At 38.0% G+C, this 24,040-nt stretch overlaps 2 protein-coding genes across 11 annotated transcripts; both read left to right on the forward strand.

Moving 5' to 3' along the window:
• The first annotated feature begins 145 nt into the window (after nucleotides 1-145).
• ubtf (upstream binding transcription factor) lies at nucleotides 146-14,750 on the forward strand. 3 transcript variants are annotated; one of them, XM_079619130.1, is made up of 22 exons: nucleotides 146-939; nucleotides 1,739-1,849; nucleotides 3,438-3,491; nucleotides 3,721-3,893; nucleotides 4,087-4,170; nucleotides 4,286-4,441; nucleotides 5,029-5,093; nucleotides 5,182-5,305; nucleotides 5,396-5,506; nucleotides 5,584-5,717; nucleotides 6,078-6,219; nucleotides 6,347-6,388; nucleotides 6,686-6,799; nucleotides 8,827-8,979; nucleotides 9,084-9,230; nucleotides 9,877-9,987; nucleotides 10,100-10,188; nucleotides 10,292-10,481; nucleotides 10,634-10,681; nucleotides 11,813-11,878; nucleotides 11,975-12,088; nucleotides 12,574-14,750. In XM_079619130.1, exons 3-22 carry the CDS (start codon nucleotides 3,455-3,457, stop codon nucleotides 12,673-12,675), a joined length of 2,202 nt encoding a protein of 733 aa, XP_079475256.1. In that variant the 5' UTR covers nucleotides 146-939; nucleotides 1,739-1,849; nucleotides 3,438-3,454; the 3' UTR covers nucleotides 12,676-14,750. The 3 variants fall into 3 exon arrangements, with proteins under 3 accessions (XP_079475256.1, XP_079475257.1, XP_079475255.1); XM_079619131.1 differs by lacking the exon at nucleotides 146-939 and adding an exon at nucleotides 969-1,464; XM_079619129.1 differs by lacking the exons at nucleotides 146-939; nucleotides 1,739-1,849 and adding an exon at nucleotides 2,625-3,359.
• Nucleotides 12,873-23,005, forward strand: atxn7l3a (ataxin 7 like 3a). Of its 8 annotated transcripts, none has more exons than XM_079619157.1 (13): nucleotides 12,873-13,019; nucleotides 15,717-15,827; nucleotides 16,138-16,270; nucleotides 16,384-16,555; nucleotides 17,398-17,495; nucleotides 17,643-17,665; nucleotides 17,817-17,862; nucleotides 17,976-18,013; nucleotides 18,127-18,195; nucleotides 19,050-19,093; nucleotides 19,997-20,068; nucleotides 21,334-21,470; nucleotides 21,546-23,005. In XM_079619157.1, the coding sequence occupies exons 2-13, from the start codon at nucleotides 15,777-15,779 to the stop codon at nucleotides 21,797-21,799; spliced, it is 1,137 nt and encodes a 378-aa protein (XP_079475283.1). In that variant the 5' UTR covers nucleotides 12,873-13,019; nucleotides 15,717-15,776; the 3' UTR covers nucleotides 21,800-23,005. The 8 variants fall into 8 exon arrangements, with proteins under 8 accessions (XP_079475283.1, XP_079475285.1, XP_079475282.1 ...); XM_079619156.1 differs by lacking the exon at nucleotides 12,873-13,019 and adding an exon at nucleotides 14,501-14,565; XM_079619154.1 differs by lacking the exon at nucleotides 12,873-13,019 and adding an exon at nucleotides 14,893-15,154.
• Nucleotides 23,006-24,040: the final 1,035 nt, after the last annotated feature.

Genomic DNA, 24,040 nt, shown 5'->3' on the forward strand with positions numbered 1-24,040 from the left:
GTACATGATTTCCATTATAATGCGAGTTTAAAAACAACAACACACATTTCTTGTTTGGTGTCAGTGCAGGTTTACTATATTGCAAGCCTTACTGATAGGGCTGTGGTGGGGGTATAAAAGACAGAAAAGGCAAGCGCTGGCCTATATACATTCCCGGAGGCAGGAGTGCTGCTCCACACTGGACTCTGGCATTCCAGTGAAATGCGCACGTCACCACTCTGATGTTTAACGAAGCAGCGCGCTCATTGGAAAATCATGTTTTCTCCAAATCAGAACGTCTTGATTGGACATCGCAGGTGACGCCCACAAACAGACAAGGTGGAGTTTAATTATTTAACGTGACAAAAAGATGTAGCTGTCAGAGTCTGAAAATACTGAAAAGATGTAAAAAGTACACAACAGTTCACTCTTTACTTAATGTATTATGCACTTTTGGAGTTTGACTAAACGCAAGAATGTTTTTCTTTTCTTCTTTATTATTATTTTGTATCACACGGTAACATATTAAATCAAATTAACTTATTTTATTAAAACTTTACATTATCATCACGAGTAAAAAATAAAATAAAAAAAGTGTTCAAAACAAGCCCGAATCGCCGCACGCGCGTGCAGGTTTGATGGCGCCTCGGTAGCTCGTGACAGCAGCTCCGAGTTTATAATCCAAATGGAAGCGAAACCCGGGCGACCCATCCGTGATGAGAGCGGCGAGCAGGCAAGGGGAGAGATTGAAAATGTGGATGTCGCCTTGGAAAGAGAAATGATCGGATCGAGAGAGCTGCGCGCTGACTGGAAGGAGAGCGAGAGAGATGGAGGCGGGGGGAAGTCTCTCTCAGCTCTGCGGGGACTGGAGCGCCCGTGCCCTGGACCGGCGGCGCAGTGCTGGCTAACAGTCAACCCTCCCCTTGTTCCACCACCACTTCCACACACAAGCAGCGACAGGTAAGATCAAACCAGCGCCTCATCCTACCGACCGTTTGGTAAACAAACCTTGAAAAAATTATTAGATGAAACAACACAAAGAAAAAAAGAAATCAAAACATTTTGACTTTAGATCATTGGTGGATTTTGTTTTTGTTTAAATTCGCGTTGACTTGGTGCAAGGCAACGGTACATTCCGAGTCGCCTTACCCGAATTTCCCGTATTGTGACTCGGGGAAAACATCCCCCGTTTAACGTTACCAAAACCTTTCGCCGTGTTTAATTTCCGAATGTAGCTCTAAAAGCCACTAACCTAATTTTTAAGCGCGATAAGGGCACCTCTATCGTGTTTGGAGCCCTCGCGGTCGTCTTCATTTCCGAGTCAGGACTCCATGAGGCTCGTGGAGGAAAGAACCAGCCGTCTTTGGTTCGCCATCACGGAGCTCGGCTATCTCACCGTGTGGGCTCGTTTTCGCTTTTGTGAAAGCAAAGTTCGCCATCACATTTGACATTTTATCGGTTATTTGTGTTTGAGGGGCAAACCGGGTGAGTTCAGAACCCTTCGCGCTGTTTTTTTCTCTCGGTGGAGGTGAATTAGGCTCGCAGCGCGTGCATGGAGGGTAGTATGGCGGCTCTAGAACAGTCGTCACGCCAGGGAAGCGTCCTCTCTTCTCGGTTGTTACAATTTTCCATTGTGATTGTGAACTAAATTAAACGTTTATTAACAGGATTGATTATTTTTTCACGGAGTTGATCTCGCCTGTGATAATTGTGCTTCAGTCACTAAATAAAAGTAACCGTATATTTCTTCCTTTTCTAGTTTCGAAGCCTTTGAAGAGCCTGCTGCCTGCCATACGGCCGCACACACCGTGCTTCCACCCCGCATTCTTCGTCACTCGAAAGTCGGGGTAAACAACCAGATTTCTTTACGGTAAGAGGACCGTTTGGATACCGCTTACAATTATTATTTTATTTAACAACATGTAATAAGGATTGATTTTAGCTGCATTTTTTGGGGGTTTTTATTTTTGACGACTGTGGTTCAGCTCTCACCAAGGCTGGAGGGGGATTCAATGCTAGTTATAACGTTAGCCGGCTAGCTCCGGTGTAGGTCAAGTCATATAGGTCGGTTTAACATTGTAACATTTTATTAAACGTAACTTTAACGTAAGCTATCATTTGCAGCAGTTCCACACGTAACGTTAGACACCATCAAAGCTATTTTTGAGTTTATAATTAAATTTGGGTAAAGCTGAATTTATGCATTAAACAGCACCAATTATATAATTTAGTACAATTTCTATATCAAATTTAAACTTTTTTTTTTTAAATCGACCCTTATAAATACTTAAAAACTTTAACTTTGACGTATTTTGCCTCGAACCTAAAAGCTCCGTTTTCAAAGCTTTTGTTCAAAAAAGCGATTCAAACAGAAAATAGTTTTGTTTTTGCTTTTTTCCCCTCAGCGTTTCAATGATAGTAAAGCTCGATTCTATTCAAGAAGGGTCTGATTATCCACTGATTCAGAGCATTTCATGGTGGTAAAAATGCCCTTCATCCAGGGTCTGTTTTAAAGCTGGACTCTGCTGGCTCACTCGCCGCCATTACACATTCAGCGAAGCGGCGACGCCTCGCCCTGGAACAAGGCTCGTGCCATTTTGTGACTAATTCAGTCGGCTCACACATTTGCGAAACGACATCAGATTATGACTAGCCCTCCATAATCAACCATTTTAATACAGTCGCTGTGTTAATATAACGGGGGGCAACCCAGAATGCGTCCGTGGCGGAAGCGGAGACCCGCGCCCTGTTGGTTTGGAGGTAGACTCTGGTGCTGCATGCTTTAGCAGTCACTCATGATGATTCCTGGCTGTGTTTCCCCCTCTCGACGGAGACCGAAAGCAGATCCCGATCCGTGGTCAGCTGGTCCGTCTACAGGCAGCTGCCTGCCTATCGCCCAAAACGCTCCTTCCTCCTCCTGTAGTACCTCCCAGTATCCACTCGTCTGCCGAAAATATGCTCCAATTTCGAGCTACTCCACGAAACGCTCGCCTCGAAAAGCGCGCAGAGTGCAGGAGAATCCGTTTCAAGTCTTAGTTCAGTAGACAAAATGGAAGATTAGACGGATTGGCTTGCTCTTGCTGGTGTCGACTGCAGAGTTATTTGAGATTTGAAACCGTCATAGGCAATGGGCTCTGTCTCACGATGGAGCGTAAACGCTTAGGGGCGGTGTAATGAACATCAACCATTATTGTGTCGGGCTGGATTTTAATTCCAGTTTTCATACAACAATTCCTGGTTTAAAGATAATTATTAAAACGTAGAATCTACTTAAGTCAGTTTTAAAAAAAATCCCCACAAGAATGATGCATTCTTTTTTTTTATGCACAATTATTATAAAAAATGGTAATTAATTGAAAACTATATAGTGTTAAAGCCATGTAAGTACGAGTTTCAACCTTTTGCCTCAATTTTTGTAATCCTTAACATAATTATTAACATAATTTGTTTTTCTCTAGAGTGATCAATCCTGACAATGAATGGAGAAATGGACTCCTCTGCTAAAGAGATTGGTAAGAAACATCAATCATTTAGATGAGTGGTTTTTAACTGTTTACAAATACATTTATATTTATCACGTGAACAGTGATACATGTAAGTTAATAGGAAAAATGTACAAGAAAGTTTTGTTGAGCCTGTATTTAAAATTTGTGTGAATTGATATTTTCTTAGTCTGCATGAAGTGATGTGTGTACTGGTACTCAGAGATAATTTTTGCCCGATTATGTTTTATTTTTACAGTTTGGGAGCAGAGTGACCTGTTGAAGCTGTTGGATGTCATGAAGGTGAACCTGCCAGATAAGGATCTGTCCAAGTACAAGACGTCCGAGTCCCATTTGGACTGGGAGAAAGTGGCTTTTAACTCGTACTCTGGGGAGATGTGTAAACAGAAATGGCTGGAAGTTTCACGTGAGGTACGCTAGTCAGTGACCAATGGGTTTCACTTGTGTGTTGTAATGACTAGAGAAACATGCATCACAACTGTCGAAAAAATGTATGTTGATAGTATTTTAAATATTTGATTTAAAGAAAAAACTTTTGTATGTGACAAGTTATAGAATAAGATAAAATGCAGTTGTCACATTAAGATTCCTGTTCCTGACTTAGATACGTAAATTCCGGACCCTCTCTGAACTGATCTTCGATGCACAGGACTACGTCAAAAATCCATACAAAGGAAAGAAGCTGAAGGTAGAAAATATTATTGCTCAGTCCTGAAAGCTTGGATTAAAATGTACAGAGTTTGTCCAGTGTGTTATTTGGAGCAGCAACAAATGCTAACTTTTTGTGTATTTGTCTTTTGCAGAAACACCCAGACTTCCCCAAAAAGCCATTGACACCGTATTTCCGTTTCTTTATGGAGAAGCGTGCCAAGTATGCTAAACTACATCCAGAGATGAGCAATCTAGATCTCACAAAGATCCTGTCCAAAAAATACAAGGAGCTCCCAGAGCGTAAAAAAGTGAGTGTAGCGAAAATTGAAAAGAAAAATAATTGGGTCTCATATACATTTATATTAAATGATGAAATATATGGTCTATATCTGTTAAAAATGTAATCTTAACATGTTTATTAGGCCACCAAGAGTATGTGATTTTTGCATGAGTGGTTTCAGTTCTTCCTACATTTTTCGGTAAATTTAGAATACATTTTAGAACAAAAGTTGATTAGTCAACTTGATAAATCAGGATTTGTTTGTGAAAACGATCGTATGCAGATTGCATGCACAAATTTGTGCGCATGCATGCTTGGTGAATTAGATCCATTGTCTGTAAACATTTTTCAAGAACTACTATAAAAGGGAAACCTATGGATTTTTTAAATTGATATTATGGGGATGTTGTAATGGTACATTTAAGGTTAAGGATGTATCTGGTGTTCAGTTGATTTCAAATCTGTTGCTGCTCTCTAGTCCCTTTGAAAAGAATACTTTTTTTTCTATTTGGTCTGGATCAACTATTGTTTTGAGTAGTACCTTTCTAGATCAGTAAACAAAGCATGCATTGTTTTGTCTGACCTGTTTGTTCCGACGGAACCTTTCGTCAACAGGAGAAATACGTGAAAGACTTTCTAAGAGAAAAGGAGTCTTTCATGATCAGCATGATGAAGTTCAGGTGAGTGACTTATTGACACTTTACAATCTCATTTACATTTATAAATCATCGCTTTTCTCTAAAAAAGTGTTTATTTGTGTTTTATCAGGCAGGATCATCCCGACCTTCTAGAGAACGTTAACAAGAAGTCCAATGTTCCAGAGAAGCCCAAGACACCCCAGCAACTGTGGTACAGCCATGAGAAGAAGGCCTTTCTCAAAGGACGCCCAGATGTAAGCTCTACACACACTCGCTCTAGAATTTGCTGCCGATTTCTTCATACACATGAATGGTGTAAAACACGTGTGCTTATACCTCTCCAGGCGACCACCAAAGACATCAAGGATAGTGTTGCAAAGCAGTGGCCACAGCTGTCAGACAAGAAGAGGATGAAGTGGATCATGAAGTCTCTGGAGCAGCACAAACTGTATGAGGTAAAGATGCTTACATTTTTCACAGCCTTTTTGCCTGCAAGTAGCAAGCTTCTCTGTAATGTCTGATGTTTGTTTAGGGGACAATGCGCGAGTTTATCCAGCAGCACCCAGAGTTGAACATCACGGAGGAGGACATCGTCAAATCCACTCTGACCAAAGCAGAGAGACAGCTCAAGGACAAGTTTGATGGGCGGCCCGACAAACCACCTTCGTAAGTTTACCTGATAATAGCAATATATACTTTCTCATTTTTGGGGGGGGTGGGCTGTGGGTGGTGAAATGTGTCCTGGACATGTCATGTTTGTTTTCTCCTTTTCTTTCTTGTCCTATTATGGTATTAATTCATATTTATATTTTATTTTAAATTTATAAAGTTTTGTTATCTGTTAAAAAAGAAAAGAAAATCTGTTTTAGTACTTAAAGACTTATTTCAGTTACAGAAAGTGTTTTTTAATAGTTGTATTTAATGATGAGTTTAATTCTTGTATGATTCTTGTATAAGTTTTGGTACAGTAGGTTTGAAGAGGGTTTTTTTTTTGTCTCATTCCATTTTTTGTTTTTTTCCTCTCAGTAATGGTTACTCAATGTTCTGTGCTGAGCTGATGTCCAGTATGAAAGACGTTCCCAGTACGGAGCGTATGGTCATGTGCAGCCAGCGCTGGAAACTCCTCAAACAGAGTGAGAAAGATGCTTACCAAAAGCGCTGTGAACAGGTGTGTGTAACACTCTTATTTTGCACCCTTCCATCTGTTGATCAACCTTCTATTAAAATAAACAAGCCAACATGGATACGTATGGAAGTTTTCAGTCACTTTAATATTTAATTGTTTCTCTTCACAGAAAAAGAAAGAATATGAAGTTGAGATGAATCGCTACTTATTAGTAAGTATACGTTGATGATAACAGACCCTCAGCTCTGTTTGTGTATTGTTTGAAACAATTTGCGTTTGCAGTTTATTTTAAGGTGTCCGTGTTAGTGTAATTATACATTTAAATGCTGAGTTATATTAAGTAACTACATGTACTTAGTTTATGGTTAGTTGCATGTAATTATGCATAATTTATAGTGATTACAATAGTAACTACATGTAACATATGTAACAATGACACTGTAAATTAAAGTGTTACCCAATTTGCTACTTGGTTGGCATTTTAAAATGTGTTGCCTGTGTATCCCAGAGTATCTCAGAGGAGGAACAGCAGAGAATAATGTCAGAACAGAAGATGGGCAGCTTTAAAAGGGGAGGTGTTGGCAGCAGCCCCGCTTCTAAAAAGAAGAGCGCCGCAGCAAAGGTTAGTTCACCTGTCAATCATCTTTGGATTATTGAGGGATCGTTACTTAAACTGGGTTATTGAGGGATCGTTATTTAAAGGATAATTCCGGTATTTAACACCTTGAGTCTATATTGTAGTTTGTTTTGGATGAACAAGAGTGGTGGACAACATTTTTTTGACAATGGTTCCTCTCTCGAGTTTTTGACTATAATAGAATTGGCCATGGACCCATTTAACATTGGAGTCAATGGTCATGTCCGAAAATGTAATTAAAACAGCAAATAATGTTCGTTTACAAAACTGTTAAACTCACCGAGTGGTTAGTGGTGTTCGTTGATGATTATAAACAATATATCGTCGCAATATATGATTCCAATCCGTTTATTTTGCTATAGTGGAACTATTTTTTCAGACACTTCACAACTGTGTAACTTCCGCTCAATATTTGAATCTGAAGCGTTAGCACACTCCCGACCACTTGATGGCGATAACTGATGTTTATGTCTCGCGGGACACTCACGGTCACAGTCGATTTCAACTTCATATTACAAGTAACAATTAATGAAGGTTTTGTTTGTTTATTTCGCTTACTCTCCCGGAGCACAGTTGCTCTGCTCGCTAGCCTTATGCTTAAACGGAAGCCAGCAAAAAGACTACATCGACCAAATGTAAACAGCCCCCTTTCCGTTACAGGTAGCGCATTTATAGTAACGAGCACTCAGTCCTTCAACAGAATTCAATGGGATTTTACAAAATGACGAATAAAACACAACAGAAACTGTATTTCGCAACATTTTTTGTTTCTGGAACATCAACTAACATCACTAATCACTCGGTGAGTTGCACAGTTTTGAAAACTAATGTTAAAGGTTGTTTTAATTCGCTAACTTCCGGCTTGAGGGTGGAAATTGGGTACTTCGTTTCCGGCTGCCGTCTTGTTTACATCAGTGGACCGGCGTTAAGTTAGTTTAATCGTTCGCAATGGACCTAAAACATAAAAAAAACTTGTGAAATGTCAAGTCAATATAAGAAAACAACTCACCAAGGCAAAAAAGTCACATCTTATTCAATAGGAAGATTATCTGCGGTGCTTTGGTGCTCCGTGTATCTACATCGGCTTTTATTCTCGATTCTCTGTCTCGTTGTCTTCTCACTTCGTCGTCAGCTCTTCAAAGTTATCACTTTCACTCATAACTGTAATCGTTTGATTGCATTTATAGTTCTCTTTCTCAACATATATCCTTTGATACGGAGTGTCTGGAGATCCTGCTTCATCTGACTCGCTCTTTCTCTCAATGTGTCTGTGGCTGTGTCGGCGGCGCAGTCTCAGTGCGCTGCTACCATTGGCTCGTTGGAGTGTCAATCAATGCAGCGCGATCAATGATTGGACGAAACACTTTCTCTTCTAAAGCACTCGTTTTTCTCTCTTATTCTTTTTAATTTTCCCATCTTTTTACACATCTTTCAACTCTTACTCGTAGCCTGGATTATCCGGGTTACACTCTCCCTGCTTTGAAGATATGCATGTCCCGCTGCATCCTTTAGGCTGCAATGTCACTACAGTAGAATTCCCACTACACGTTTTCTGAGGATTATCTCCAAGAGAATAGGGCTCTCCCAATGACACAGTGAAAACTGCACTGAGCCCCTGCAGTAATGACTGCACAACCAGAGAAAGGGGATTACACAACGTGGGGTACTGTAGCCTTCTTGGCGGAATATACATCCTCTACTACGTCGTCCATCAGGCTACCGGAAACTAGACACCACCTATCGGTTTCGCAGCCGGAAGTAGCATATGCTAACGTGTATGTACATGACTCCAATGTTAAATGGGTCCATGGCCAATTCTTTTATAGTCAAAAACTCGAGAGAGGAACCATTGTCAAAAAAATGTTGTCCACCACTCTTGTTCATCCAAAACAAACTACAATATAGACTCAAGGTGTTAAATACCGGAATTATCCTTTAAACGAGCTTACTGTAACTAAAACTTCACTTCCTTAATGCCCTTCTGTTCTTTTTTTCTTTGTTTATTTTAACAGTCTGCAGAGAAGCCCAAGCCCCCTGTGTCTGCTATGTTCATTTTCTCAGAAGAGAAGCGCCCAAAACTTCACCAGGAAAGGCCTGATCTTTCTGACATGGAGCTCACCAGACTACTAGCACGCATGTGGAACGAGCTTTCTGATAAGAAGAAGGTAATAAAGACATATTTGTGATCCAGAGATGTTAAGATCCTTCTATCACTGTATTGGCCGACTAATTTGTTTTCAACTTTCAACGAATGTTTAATCATTCTTAGGAGAAGTATAAAACTCTGGAGATGACGCTGAAGGCAGACTCTGAAAAACAGAGCAAAGAGGACAAAGGGAAACTGCCAGAAACACCCAAAACGGCGCAGGAAATCTGGCAGCAGAGTGTCATTGGAGACTATCTCGCCCGGTTCAAGGTATGAAATCATACGTGCAAGAAGTTAAATTGGGGAAATTACCTACACTACCGTACAGTTTGGGGTCGGTTTTTTTTTTTTTTTTTTTTCATACAGAAGTCTAGTACCAAGGCTGCATTTATTTGATTTAAAAATACAATAAAATAGTAATATTGTGAAATAAAATTACAATTTCAAATACAGTTTTCAATGTATATATTTTTTATTTATTTTTTTTCAGCATCATTACTCTAGTCTTCAGTGTCACATGATCTTTCAGAAATCATTCTAATATGATGATTTGGTGCTCAAGTAACATTTCTTAATATTATCGCTAAATACTGTTAATTATACTATATATTGTTATGGAAATTGGGATGTTTCTTTATTCCAGGATTTTTTTGGTTAATAGAAAGTTCAAAAGAAAGCTATTTATTTGAAATAGAAAACTTTTGTAACTTAATAAATGTATTTTTAAATGTTGATCAATTGAATGTGTCCTTGTTGTATAAAAGCATGAATTACTTATAAAAAGAGCAAAAAGTCCTGCCCTCTTGAACAGACAACATGAAGCAGTCCTGCCCACTAATGGCTGCACAAATATTTCTACCATAGACAATTTGCTATAGTTTTCTCCACTGATCTCTTCCTCTTCTTTAAATGTCAGAATGATCGAGCGAAAGCTCAGAAAGCCATGGAGGCCACCTGGAACACCATGGAGAAGAAAGAGAAGATCATGTGGATCAAGAAGGCTGCAGAGGACCAGAAGAGATATGAAGTGAGTCCAGACAAATCCAAACTACATTTAGTAGAGTATCTGATCATGTGTCTACAGCCTACATGTTTTTCTTTAGATCAGGGCTTCTTATTAATTCTTCTGTTTTATGCAGAGAGAGCTGAGTGAGATGCGATCACCTGCCCCAGTCTTTATCATGGGGAAGAAAATGAAATTTGATGGGGAACCTAAGAAACCACCCTCGTAAGTTAATTCTGTGTATCTGAGTGTTGGTGTGTTTGAGGAAGCTCAATGTTTCTTACCTTCCCATTCGTTCTAATCGTGTTCACTTCACCTGTGGCTACAGTAACGGTTATCAGAAGTTCTCTCAAGAGATGCTGTCGAACGGTGAGCTGAACCATCTGCCCATGAAAGAGCGCATGGGTGAAATCGGAGGCCGCTGGCAGCGACTCTCTCAGAAAGAGAAGGACCATTACAAAAGGATGGCGGAGGAGAAACAGAGGCAGTACAGAGTGCTTCTCGAGCAGTGGCTTGCGGTACCCCTATATCTTTTATTATTATTATTTCAATTTTAGAGCAACACAAATAGCTTGATATGAAGATCTAATATATTCATATATTTATCCAATGATTTTACTGTTTGTACATTTTGAATACAAGGATATTAAAATTATTTTCTCCCTCACAGAGTATAACACCACAGGAGAGAACTGTGTATAAAGAATACAACTCACTGGTGAGTAATAAATGTGCATGTATTTCAGTCTGTCTGCTTAAAATGTATATACATTAGAGCTGTCAATCGATTAAAATAATTAATTAATCACAAAATTTTCTGTAATTAATCGCACCTCACATTTTTTCGTTTATTGTAATTTCACATTTATTCTCCAACTTTATGTAGAAACAACATAAAGACAGTATCATACATTTCAAATTTTTGTTTGATCAATGACATCTTTTTATGAAAGGCCAGCATCACAGATACCAATACCGCTACTGATGTCTCTGTGAAATAGATATCTTTCTCAATTTAGCCGTAATAGCAATTCAGCATTACAGTATAATTTGATTTTAACATTTATTAGGCTTTAATAAATATTACAACTTTTAATTTAAATTAACTTAAAACAATCTTCTCATAAACCCATTATAATAAATGTCACATTTACCTGCCCTTCAATTTATCAGGGCTCAATTTTTTTCTATTGGCCCAGTCTGACCGGTTTAGATTTTTACTTGCCCTGTCAAAATGCACAAAGTTATTGTTTTCATTGTTTTTGACCCATGTAACCTTGTAAACAGTGCTTTAAGACTTTCAGGTTGAATAAAGTTATCAAACTCCACGGTCTTAACTGCATACATTATAAATTAAGTATAGATCAATCCTTATTAAAGCTACAAAAGTTATTCAGTCAAGAGCAGTGAGTGAGTGATTTTCTCTCTTTCTTTTGTTCTTTGATTATCCTTAATGACAGACAGTGGTCACTTTAAGACCTCCAGCACACGGTGTGGGTCTGACACGTATCCCATCTTCTCACAACTCTTTACGTTCATTTAAGACCGTGCTTGTGTGGATGCTCTACAAAATGGGCATTGTGGCATCATTTTGTGTTTTTGTCTGTTCAACCGCTGTCTGAAGCAGCTTTCTGTGCGCACGAGTCGTGTGTCACGCAGACAGGAGATTCACAGACGCGCTCCAGTACCGCACTGCCTTCTCTTTTGTGTCGTATCTTGCTTGAATGGTTTAGAAGCATTTGCATTTGACGGAAAAAATGGATGCTGCGTTAATTGCGTTATATTTTTAATGTGTTAAACTGAAGAGAATTTTTCTGCTAATTTTTTTTCTTAAACTTTTGTTCTTCAGAAACGGAGGAGCACAATAAAACCTGGTGGCACGAATGCTAAAGTGAAACCCAAGGCCAAAGTATCGGTGAGTTTGATCGTAGTCTTAAATGGCTCTGTTGGCCACTGTATATTTTTGCAGCATGTACTGATTATTCTGTATCATTGGTGACCTCGTCCAAAGGAAGACGAAGAGGAGGAGGATGATGACGACGACAATGATGATGAAGAGAAGGAATCTGATGACGGATCATCCTCTGATGACAGTGATGATGATGATGACGACGACGACGACGATGTAAGATTTTAAAGCATGCTGGCCACAGCGGGGGATATTGAAATGAGACTTTGATTAGTGATTAGGGGTGGACAATATGACCAAAATTGTTTCAGAATATGATCAATTTTATTTCCCAACAACTGTATTTCACAATATAGTTTATGTATTTGTTATTTTATTTTAAATCAAGTACAGAGAAGCATGTTACAAACAATAGAACAAGGAAACAAATAAAATTGTTTTTTTTTAGGTGGAGTGCACTGAACACCATGCATATTTCATTCTTTATTTTCTCATTTATGCATGTTTATTTGTCTCTCTAAAGTGTCAGTAACTTTAATTAGTAGTACTGTGCTACGTGTATATGTTAACATGCTGCGATATCAATTATCATGATTAGCAAAATCATATATCGTCATACCGCCGATCCCTATTGGCAATGGATGCATTTGTTAATCGCAAAATATTTGAAAGAAAAATAATATTTCCAAATTCTCTTTCAGAATGAAGACATAGAGGATGAAGAGGTGGAGGATAAGGAGAATAAAACAGAAAGCAGCAGCAGTGCTTCCAGCTCTGATTCATCGGGTTCAGACTCGGACTGAACCAAAGCCGAGTCAGGCTGAGCCCACAGACTGCCAGAAACGCTGTGAACTGAGCCATGAGCCGGGGGTCTGAGCCTGCTCTGCACTGCGCTCTTCCCACCACTGGAGGGGGCTCACCCCGCTGTCACACAGTCTTTTCCTTCTCTTCTGTTCTCCCCTGCACTTTTGGTTTTATTCGTTCCTCCCTCAATGATTTTGCTTGGCAGGTTTTAAGGCATTTTAGGCAAAACAGACGATGATGCATAGTCCCAACACTGCTGATCACAGAAAAAGGGGTTTAGTGCTCTGCTATTGGCTTGTAATCGTCATGAGGTGTTAAGATGCCCCGTGGTTATACTTTAAAGGTAGGAAGACATAGAGAGCACCAGGTGCCATTTTCTTTTCTGTAAGTGAGCCAAAGAGTCTTAGTTTCACAGATTATTTCGGGAGGTACAGGGGACCAAATAATTGCACTCTGAAGAATGTCTGCTTTCTTTTCCTCTGTGTGTACCGCTCCTGTTCTTCCTAGGGGTGTTGTTCCAATCCTTTTCCTGCTCCCTCCATTTTTGCTTTGGTGTTTGTTTTAGCTTTTTCATTTCAAAACAAATGTGGTATTTTCAGGAACAATGAAGCCATTTTGAATGTCGCCCCATGGACCCCGTTGGTCTCGCACTCGGTGCTTGTTCACAAGGCGTTGGTGCGCTGCTTTTACCTGCACCTGATGAGGGGTTAAAGGTGAAAATGGACTATTTATTTTTGTCCTGTTATAGGAATGCTGCCCATAGCAGTTTTGTTTTGTGATATGGATGTGATGGAGCCACAGCAAACGGCTGTTCGTTCAGATAATAAAAACGACTGATGTTACATAATGAGGACTAGTTTATCGGTTAATTGTTCTGCAGCACAAGCGAAGTTTATTCAGAAAATTGCTTTTGTTTTTTGCAGATTGGGCACCAACAATTTTTTTTTTTTTTTTGTTATTGTTAATAATGGTTACGTATTGTTTGAAGCTGACTTTTTTGTTCCTCTTTCCAACCACTGTTTTATTTGGTGCTCCAAAGAATTTTTTCTTTTTAAAACGTGATTGTTATGTTTTAAATATGATGGATGTGAGTTACCCCACAATTCAGTGCACTTATGATGGAATCCAGTGTTCTTTCAGTATTTCTCTTTCTTCATTTTACCCATCAGCCCATAATGTTAACCACTTCACAGGTCTTTCACGCACCAGCTCAAGGAATGTAATGGAGATGTTTTATTTAAGAGAGGGGTATCGTTAATGTGTTGTGTGTTTATGTATATATGAACAGTTTTGAGGGTGAGGGTATATTCTCTCATTCCAATGTCCTGGCCTAAAATGGCAACTTAACTAATTTGTAACCCACAACACAGCTTTCTGCGCTGAGCTACGACCTTTTACTTAGTCTTTTTTACGCAACCCTCAAATTGATAGGGGCACTGTAAATGAATTTTTCCTATCAAAACGTTGAACCCTGATGATTTGCATAAAAAGACAAGCAAATAACTTTATTTGGTGGGGATTGCTGTGAAAAAAAGTTTGCTGTACCAGACTTGTAACCTATTCTAGTTCTCTAAATGATTAAGGCCTGTATTCTACATGAAGTTCTTGGCTCAGTTTGAAAAACATAATTTGGTTCTAGATGATTTGAATGATGGGCCGGGATCGACCTTTCAAGATTTGCTGATATTTTATAGGATTTTGAGACTTGCAAATAGACTTGGGTTGGGTTCAGTGCTGTTGTAAGGTATTTGTACATATAGCTTTCTTTATTTCTTTTTTTTTTCCCTTTGTAATGAGTGAACATTATTATGTTTGTGTTTTCAGTTAGCTACGCAATATACTGCTGTAGCCAAAACGAGTTTGTCAATTGGGGACATGTTTTTAATTTGGTAAGTTTTAGGGTTTTTTTACCCCTCCCCATGTTTGTTTATTTTTAGAAATGGCAAAAAAAAAGAAAAGAGAAAAAGCTTAAATTTGTAATACAGATTTGAAACATTTGGACGTTTTCTATAGCAAGAGATGTTATATCCCTGCAATTTACAATTTGAGCAAATAAACCTTCTCTTAAACAGTTCGTCTGATTCATTTTTTTCCCACATATATATGAATATATATATATATATGTATAAACGTGTGTGTATGTATATATATATATATATATATATATATTATATTACACATACACGCATTAATATAGGAACTAATTCAAGGCAGCTGAATCGATGTGTCACCTAAGATCGGTATTAGACTAGTGATGCCTAACTGGAGCCAAAATGGCAGCGTTGTTTTATTTTAAAATATCTGTTCCCGAGTGACATAATCAACCAGGCATCTAATCGTTTATAATATTTCCCTTATCTTAAGATACAATTTCCATTATCTTAACAAGTATGTTCGTTTTGAACATATTTGTTTCATGTCGTCTTTAAGAGAACAGCGGGTCTGTGAATGACACAAGAACCGGCCCGTTCAGTCTGGGTAAGTAGAAACACAATTTAAACGAGTAGCGCGACAAATATGCTTTACTGCGCGCGGCGTCATTTAATACTTTGTTCCACATTTTCCTGCGGTTTTGAAACAATGTTGCCAAAACCCGCCCATATGATAGAGAAAACAGGGCAGTGCGCCAGTCGTATCTTTTAGCTATGTTACAGTGACAGTGTTTTCAATTGTGTTTAACCGTTATTAGGTTTAAATACGCAGTAATCTTACTGGACTGCTGTTTTTCTGGATAATTGCAGTGCCCGCCCATGTTCACCGTATTCCCACTATATATCAGCTTGTTGAGAATAGAATAGCAAATAATTTATAAAAATGAGAAGCGTGTTGTGAAAGGGACGTTAGCCCTACAATACGTTATAGAATTTAATGTAAGAAAAAAATATCAAATTATCATGCTGTTAACGGCTGTAGCTATAAAGTGTTTTCAAATGCTGACATTTTGATATGCTATATCTCTTATTTCAATGAGTGTTGGTAGTTGGACTACAGCAATACTATCGTATTTGACTGTGATGTAATGGGCTTTGTGTTTTTTCAGTGTTTTCCACCCCATTCTCTGTTGCCGACAATGAGAGATCCCCTACAATAGTTGTTGCAAATGAAAATGGAGGATATGTCTCTGTCAGGCCTGGATAACACCAAGCTAGAGGTAAAGGATTACAGAGAATGGGTCTCATTTAGGAAACGCATGCAGAATAGTATGTTTATTTTATTTTTATTCTAAAAACTAAATTCCTAAATAAAAAATGTTCATCTGAATGAATCTGTTTACAGAAGAATAGTTTAATGCAGGCTCACCACTAAAATTCACATTGTCAGAGACAAACATTTTAATGTGTGTGCGCTTTAACCCAAGGCCCAAAAGTAGTTTGTGTCATAAGTATGATTTCATATGATCAGGTTAACTCGTATAATGTAATTCTCCTCATTTTTTATTTTTTTTAATTTTTTTATTGTAGGCCTTGGCTCATGACGTTTACTCTGACCTAGTGGAAGATGCCTGTTTAGGGCTGTGCTTTGAGGTGCACAGGGCGGTCAAACAGGGCTATTTCTTCCTGGATGACACGGACCAAGAAAGTATGAAGGATTTCGGTTAGTCGATCACCGTGTAACCCCAAAATACACACATTTATTATTCCTAAAGCCTGGGATGCATGCTTTTGAAATTTGTCTCTACTATGCTGTATGCTCTCATATTGATATAGAAATAGTGGACCAGCCAGGTGTTGACATCTTCGGTCAGGTGTACAACCAGTGGAAGAATAAGGAGTGCGTGTGTCCCAACTGCAGTCGGAGTATCGCGGCCTCTCGCTTTGCTCCTCATCTGGAGAAGTGTCTCGGGATGGGCCGCAACAGCAGCCGAATAGCCAACCGCAGGTCAATGGACTGTGAAGTCACACTATTTAGCTCACTTATAGACCTTATGTAGCCCCGCCCCTTTTCAGCGCTGCGCTCGTTGTCTTTTGTCTTCAGGTCTGTATTTTCACAGCGATCTTGCGTATTTATGAATGAACGGCTCGTTTTAAAATCTTCCCAGTCTACTGACATTTCTTAAGACATCTGATTTAAACATTACAATCCTCATGATAACTTTCGTTAACTTTACATTAAGTAAATCCACTTCAAAAGCTAATTACTCCTGGACAGCAATGCCATTGAAATATACAGAGCGACCGCAAAAACGGAATTCAAAGACAATATTCTTAAGATTGCTGCGCGCTTGTTTCTCTGGCGCATAAGGTCTATACACTTATACATGTGAACTAACATTTTAATTAACTTACATTGACAAAGGTTAATACATGCTGTAAGAATATATTGCTCATTGTTAGTTAATAATGCATTAAGTAATGTTAACAAATAAGTGTTTCCTTTAAAATGAGTTTAGCTTTTTCTCATATGAAATGCATAGACATTATTCAATAAATGCTTAAAATAATATTTGACCAAAATTATTTACCCACCCTAATGTCATTACAAATCTGTATGCTGTTATTTTTTTTCCTTGTTGTTTTTTATTTCAGTGTGATTTTGTTCAATTGACACATACTGGTGGGAAAATAGGGAAAATATGTGTGGGACACACACATTTCTAACCATTATTTTCCAAAGATAATACGTGGACTTTCTGCCAGATGAAGATAATTTTTTTGTTCCCTGAGGGAAATTTCTAGTGAAGTTTCAAAGCATTGAAGGCCGTTGTTCTGTTCTTTTTACAGAATAGCCAGCAGCAACAACACAAGCAAGTCAGAAAGTGATCAGGAAGACAATGACGATATCAATGACAACGACTGGTCCTATGGTTCAGAAAAGAAAGGTGAGCTCATCCAGTCTGTCTTTCTTTTTTCCCCCACTTCCCACACCACGTTTTGCCTCCAAATGTGCCCCATTGTTTTATTTTATTTAATGAAGCCTTGATTTCAATTATCACTAATAACAGTGTATTAACCTCTCATTTTCACAGCCAAGAAGAGAAAGTCAGAAAAGGTATAAAACTTTTTTTTAGAACTGCAAGCCAAATATTCTAAATTATAATATATTCATTTTGTATGTTTGTAATTGTAAAAAAAAAAAAAAAAAAAAAAAATTATATAAAAATATTGAAAATTGTATTAAAATAAATATTTGTGTATCTTAGAATCCAAACTCTCCCAGGAGATCCAAATCCCTAAAGCACAAGAATGGTGGGTTTTATTCTGATTGAACTTTGAGCAGTTGTGTGTCCACTTAGTGCACTATTTGACAGACGTCAGACTTCACTTGAACATGTTACGAGTGTCTTTTTGTCTCGCTGCAGGAGAGCTCAGCAGTAGTGTGAATCCAGACCTGTACAAGGTGAGATGGTTAGCTAAAGTATTTTAACACGTATAACTTTGGTCAGCGCTTACACTGTTGCATTAATAACTGTAGTATTACAGCAATATTGTGTCACTTTCCCACTCATGTAGTATAACTACAGCTCTGGCATCAGTTATGAGACTTTGGGACCCGAGGAGCTGCGATCCATACTGACCACGGTAAGCATCTCATTTTTAGACTATTTACCGTACAATATTTTTTTCTTCCAAAATAAAAAATAAATGCTAACAAACAATGTAAATAATAATAAATTCCAGAGTAGATGCTCATCAGTGACCTACACATTGTGTTTAGGCTTACAAATAAAAGTTGTATAATTAACAAACCTTTAATTATTAATTACAGTGGAAATAAAATCTTAATTTAATTCATTTTCAAATAATGAATTCTTACAAATAAATAAATAAAAAATTAAATGTAATATCATATCTTCTATTTCGACTCTTGACATTTTTTTTTCCAACATATGGCTGTTTCAGTTTATAATGCAGGTAAACTCAAATCTTTATTATGTTTTAAGAATATATACCCGACTAAATAATACTTCTATTGTGGTGTGATAATTAAAGTTTTTTTGTGTTTTGTCAACCCAAATTATTTGATATGGATTCAGTGGTAAATTCGTGTAAAGTGTGATCAAACATTTCACTATATTAGACCAATAATAAGGGCAATCAACTGATAGTTTGACCGTTCACAATTATTAGGATCAGCTGGTAAATGTCTATTTGACCATTAGTTGACCACTTTTCAGAAGTGGTACCTTCCCCCTTTTGTCATTTACAAAACCTACCGACGTCAAATTTCAATAATTTTTTTATTTTTATTTCATGATTTCGGTGATTTATTTATTTTTGTTTGTTAATATTGTGTTAAATAAGTATTAATTTCAGTTCAGCTGTCTTGCCTGCTATCACTACATTTGTATTATTGTATTTATTACATCATCTATCGGCCACATTGGTCAACCACTTCAGTTTCCCTCTTGCTAACAGGCCTTCTTTTTCCTCAGCAATGTGGGGTTGTATCAGAGCACACAAAGAAGATGTGTACTCGGTAAGAATTCAATCCTTATTTGTGAACTAATAACTAAAGGAAATCATAAAAATAAAAAACAAATGCACACTGTGGTACTCTCAGTCTACTGGTATTTAGAGCTTCTTTCCATTACCTTATTGACTATGAAAGAGCAGTCACCAAGTTTGTCTTTTCTTGGCCAGCAGAAAAAGTAAGTGTTTTTCCACAGTAGGCATATATTATGAGGAATAAAAACTTGCTGCTGAAGGCCGAAACATCTGTGAAACCAGTCTAGGAGATTTAAGGGCTTAAACCTCAGTGTTTAAAACTCAGTGTTAACACTGCTTTTAACCTTGAATTAAGCAACATTTAGATGGAGAACTGTTTTAAAGCTTCTTCTTTTTTTACATTCAATCATAATCATAAATCATTCGAATGTCATATTTGGTGTGTGTGTGTGTGTGTGTGTTGCTTTAGAGCCAAAGATTGATTGCATGTGATGTGTGTGAACACATGATCATTTCCATTTACACAAATGAAAAAGATCATGTTATGTTGGGACTGATTTTAAGGAACACAACTGGCAACTCCATATAAGGCCAAATTTTTTGATTTGTGTCCACTTTTCAGAATTATTACCCGTGTCATTTGATTTGGCCTCTCTTATTTTAAAATGTATAATTTAAATAATCTGTCTCCATTCCAATTGGACATAAGAGTACACCGTTTCCCAATTGGGACGGTCATAGGTTGTTTCCAAGCACTGCCTGTTTTTACGAAGCAAGAGACTTTTTGAACATCAGCCAGCACTGAAACCCCTTTCCCTAATTGCTAATATCTAACCCTAGTGCCACATTTGAATCCTGCTGCCGGTGTTCACCTAGTCTCTCGCCCCGTCATAGTCTCTGGTGCAGTGCGTAATGCCACGTTGTGTCCTGGCAGGTCCCAGCGGTGTCCCCAGCACACGGACGAACAGAGGAGGGCAGTCAGGGTCTTCCTCCTTGGGCCGTCCGCGTGAGTTTCACCCCTTTTCCCAAACCTGACCTCACCCTGACAGAAAAGAATCAATGTACCCACCTGCTTTCCTTTCCTTCCCTTCCCTCTCTTAATATACCTATTTTTCATCAAGCTCGTGATAAGTTTTTAGCAGCTGTCCAAACAAAATAGTGAAAAACAAATAGGTCCTAGTACTGAGACCTGAGGCACATCAGCTTAGTCTGCTGTGATTTTTTGTTTTGTTACGCGTGTTGTGAAGGGTAACATTTTACAATGAGGTTTTATTTTTTAACGTTAGTTAATTACATTAGTTAATACCAACTAAAAATTGGTAATACAAACATTTATTAACCTTCAGCATTTACTAATGCTTATTTTAAAATCAAAAGTTGTATCTGTTAATATTAGTTAATGCATTGTGAACTAAAGACTGGACTACACTACACAACAAGATTGTTGCCCTGATTTGCATTCTGGAGGAGTCAACATTAGTTGTGGAAAGCCAGAGTGACTGCAGATTTTGGGCAGTCAAAGTTGACAGACTTCACAGAAAATGGCTTGTAGCGTATGATAGGCACAGGCTTTTAGCTTAATACTATGAATCCATGTAGTCGGAGGATATCTAACATGTTTGATATTTTGAGCTGATTTTAGAAAACACTGTTTTCATTTGATGCGTTCAGATATGAATTCTAGTGTATTCCAACCTTAACATGAAAAAAATGAAGAGCAACTTTTTTTATTAATAAAGGTTAATAATTCTAATAAATGTAAAAAAAAAAACTATATATATATTATTATCGCTCATTGTTAGTGCATGTTAGCTAATTCATTAGCTAATGTTAACAAATGAGACCTTATCTTAAAGTGTTACCACCACAGTGATTTTATCCATAGTTATGTTCAGTTTAAATGAGGACCTGCTCAAGCTTTGTTTTCCTTTTTCATGAAAAAGCCTAATTTTACTAGTCATCTTCAGTCATTAACTCAGCATAATATTTCCATAATCTCAAGCTTTTTGTAGACTGATTTACAGTAATGCACATCACAGATTCAAGAGCAAGTTAGAAAAAGTTCTTTAGCTTCACAATTTTAACAATTATTCAATGTGCAGTTTTAACCTGTAGAATAATGGGTGACAAAGGAAACTATGTCGGATCATCAGCAAATGTCTCTTTAGTTTCAGATCTTTTGGTTGTTTCTTTGAACTGGGGTTTTTGGTAAACCATGTCCTTGTTCAGCATTTGTCATTTAGTATTCATATCCTGCTTCCTGTTTGGTAGATCGACACTACCCAACTCTGATACAATGCTGGAAAACGATAGCTATGATGCCCCTGATGGCCAGCTCATCATGTCCCGTCTCCAATGGGACGGCTCCTCTGATATCTCACCATCAGACTCCGCATCTTCAAAAGCTAGTGAGTTTTCTAAAAACAACATGCTCTTATATTTTACCCTTTTTCTTTTTCACTTATTCGCCATCTCATTCCCAGGCACCAATAACTCTGAATCTAAGAGACCTAAGAAAAAGAAGAAGCCCAGCACGCTGTCTCTGACTTCTGCTGGAGGTGGAGGAGAGCGGGACAAAGGGCAAGAGCGAGAGAGAGGAGACCGAGAGAGAGTAGCAGGCGGCGGGAGCGGTAGCGGTAGCAGCAGCTCCCAGAATGCACTGGGTTTGTCCAGTCGTAAAAAGCGACCAAAACTGCCAGTTCCTCCAGCCCCCAGCATCTACGATGACCTGAACTAATGAAACTTGCACACACTTACACACATATTTTCTGATCATGACTGATTTGATCAGTCCTCATACAATCTCTGGTTTTCACCATTTCAAGGTACATGAACAAGACAAGACAAACTCACTGTTGAACGTGTGTGTAAGAGAGGAAAGGTCTGGGCGGCATTTCAGGCATTTGTTACGGCACAGTGTTGCACAGTGAAAAGTGAGTGTTTTTGTGACTAAATGTGATTTTAGTATGTGGATGTGAGTTGGAGTGAGATTTTTTATTTTTATTTTCATTTTGCTATGCAGTTCACTATCGTTGTGGTATTGCATACTCTTGTCTGTATGTATACATGAGATTTGGGTTTACAGTGACACATGAAAATGTGCCATGGTGTGCATGAGTGAATGGGTTGTTGCAAATATTTTGTCCCTGGTGGCTCATGTAATACAGTCGGTTAGTCTGTGCAATGTCCTCTACTGGTTTTAAAGGGTGTCTTTTCATCATATTGTCTTGCTAATGTTACTGCAACCTGTTGATCTCAGCTGCTTTCTGCTACTACGCATACTCTCTTGACTATGTCTTGCTAAATAATGGACTTGTATAGTGCTACGATAGCTTTCTGCCAAATCTGTGGATACACAATCGTTTGCCTTTTGTGTTTCTTTTGAAGTTAATTCTTGTTTGTTGTCATGGCAAATTTTTCTTGTTTGATACTATATTTATTTAGTCTGCCCTGTGAATGTTTGTCATTTTTTATAATCATGGCTTTTTGGTCAAACATATGCATTTTCTTGAATTACAAAGTTATTACAAAGAGTTTGTGATCTTAGAGCACTTAATATGATATGTTAGATGTCTGCTTGTTTTGTTTGAAATATGTTTGGGTAAAATATTTTTTTGTGTCAGAAATGCAAATAGTAATTGAAAATGCACTTAAAATGGATCAAATCCAGCCCATATAGACGCCTTGTCTTTTGTGGAAAAGTTTTATTTTTGTCACTGAGCTGTTTGTGTGAATTTTGTTGCTTTAAGTTTAAATAACCTGAGAGCTTTCTATGAGTGGGAATGGAAATGTCTGCATGATGGAGGGAAAAACAAAGCATGGTACAACTTACACAGGATCTACCATTGCTGTGGGTGGATGTTTATGCTGAGTTATTGCTCTCTTTTCTCTCAATGGACTGTAGTATCTCTGTAATAGTTTAAATAAATGTCTCAGGTTTCACAATTTCCTGTCCTCTGTTCTCACAATAATAATTCTTAAAGAGATTCTGTCATCACTTATTGACAATCATGTAACCAAACCTTGTATGACTTTCTTCTATGACTTTTGCCAGCAGCCATATCACCATGTAGCCCAAGACTGGTTGCCCATTGAAGCTAAGCAGTGTTGAGCCTGGTCAGTACCTGGATGGGAGACCTCCTGGGAAAGCTAGGTTGTTGCTGGAAGAGGTGTTCGTGAGGCTATCCTGTGGTCTGTGTGGGTCCTAACGCCCCAGTGTAGTGACGGGGACACTGTACTCTAATAAGCACCGTCTTTCAGATGAGATGTTAAACCAAGGTCCTGACTCTCTGGTCATGAAGTCTCAGAATGTCCTTTGTAAAAAGAGTAGGGGTTTATACCTGGCATCTTGGCCAAATTTGCCCATTGGCGTGTGTGTGTGTGTGTGAAACTCGAAAAATTTGAATATGGTGCAAAAGTTAATTTATTTCAGTAATTCAACTTAAAATGTGAAACTAATATATTATATAGACTCATTACATGCAAAGTGATATATTTCAAGCCTTTATTTGTTATTTTGATGATTATGGCTTTATGGATTATGGCTATTAAAACCCCAAATTCAAAATTGGAATATTGTGAAAAGGTTTTCATAGCTGTAAGCCATAATCATCAAAATAACAAATAAAGGCTTGAAATATCTCACTTTGCATGTAATGAGTCTATATAATATATTAGTTTCACCTTTTAAGTTGACTTGAAATACTGAAATAAATGAACTTTTGCTAATTCTAATTTTTTCAAGTTTCACCCGTATGAATGTATCATAGTATGTATATGATTGGCTTCATCAGTCGGTCTCCTCTCCACCAGTAAGCTGGAGTGTGGTGGGTGTTCTGGCGCAGTATGGCTGCTGCCGCATCATCCAGGTGGATGCTGCACATTGGTGGCAATTCGCCCCTTCCAAATGTATAGCGCTTTGAGTGCTGAAAAAAAAGCGCTATATAAATGTAACAATTATTATTCTATAGAATATCAA

This window comes from Phoxinus phoxinus (genome assembly GCF_949152265.1).
Source record: "Phoxinus phoxinus genome assembly, chromosome: 1".
Lineage (NCBI taxonomy): Eukaryota > Metazoa > Chordata > Actinopteri > Cypriniformes > Leuciscidae > Phoxinus > Phoxinus phoxinus.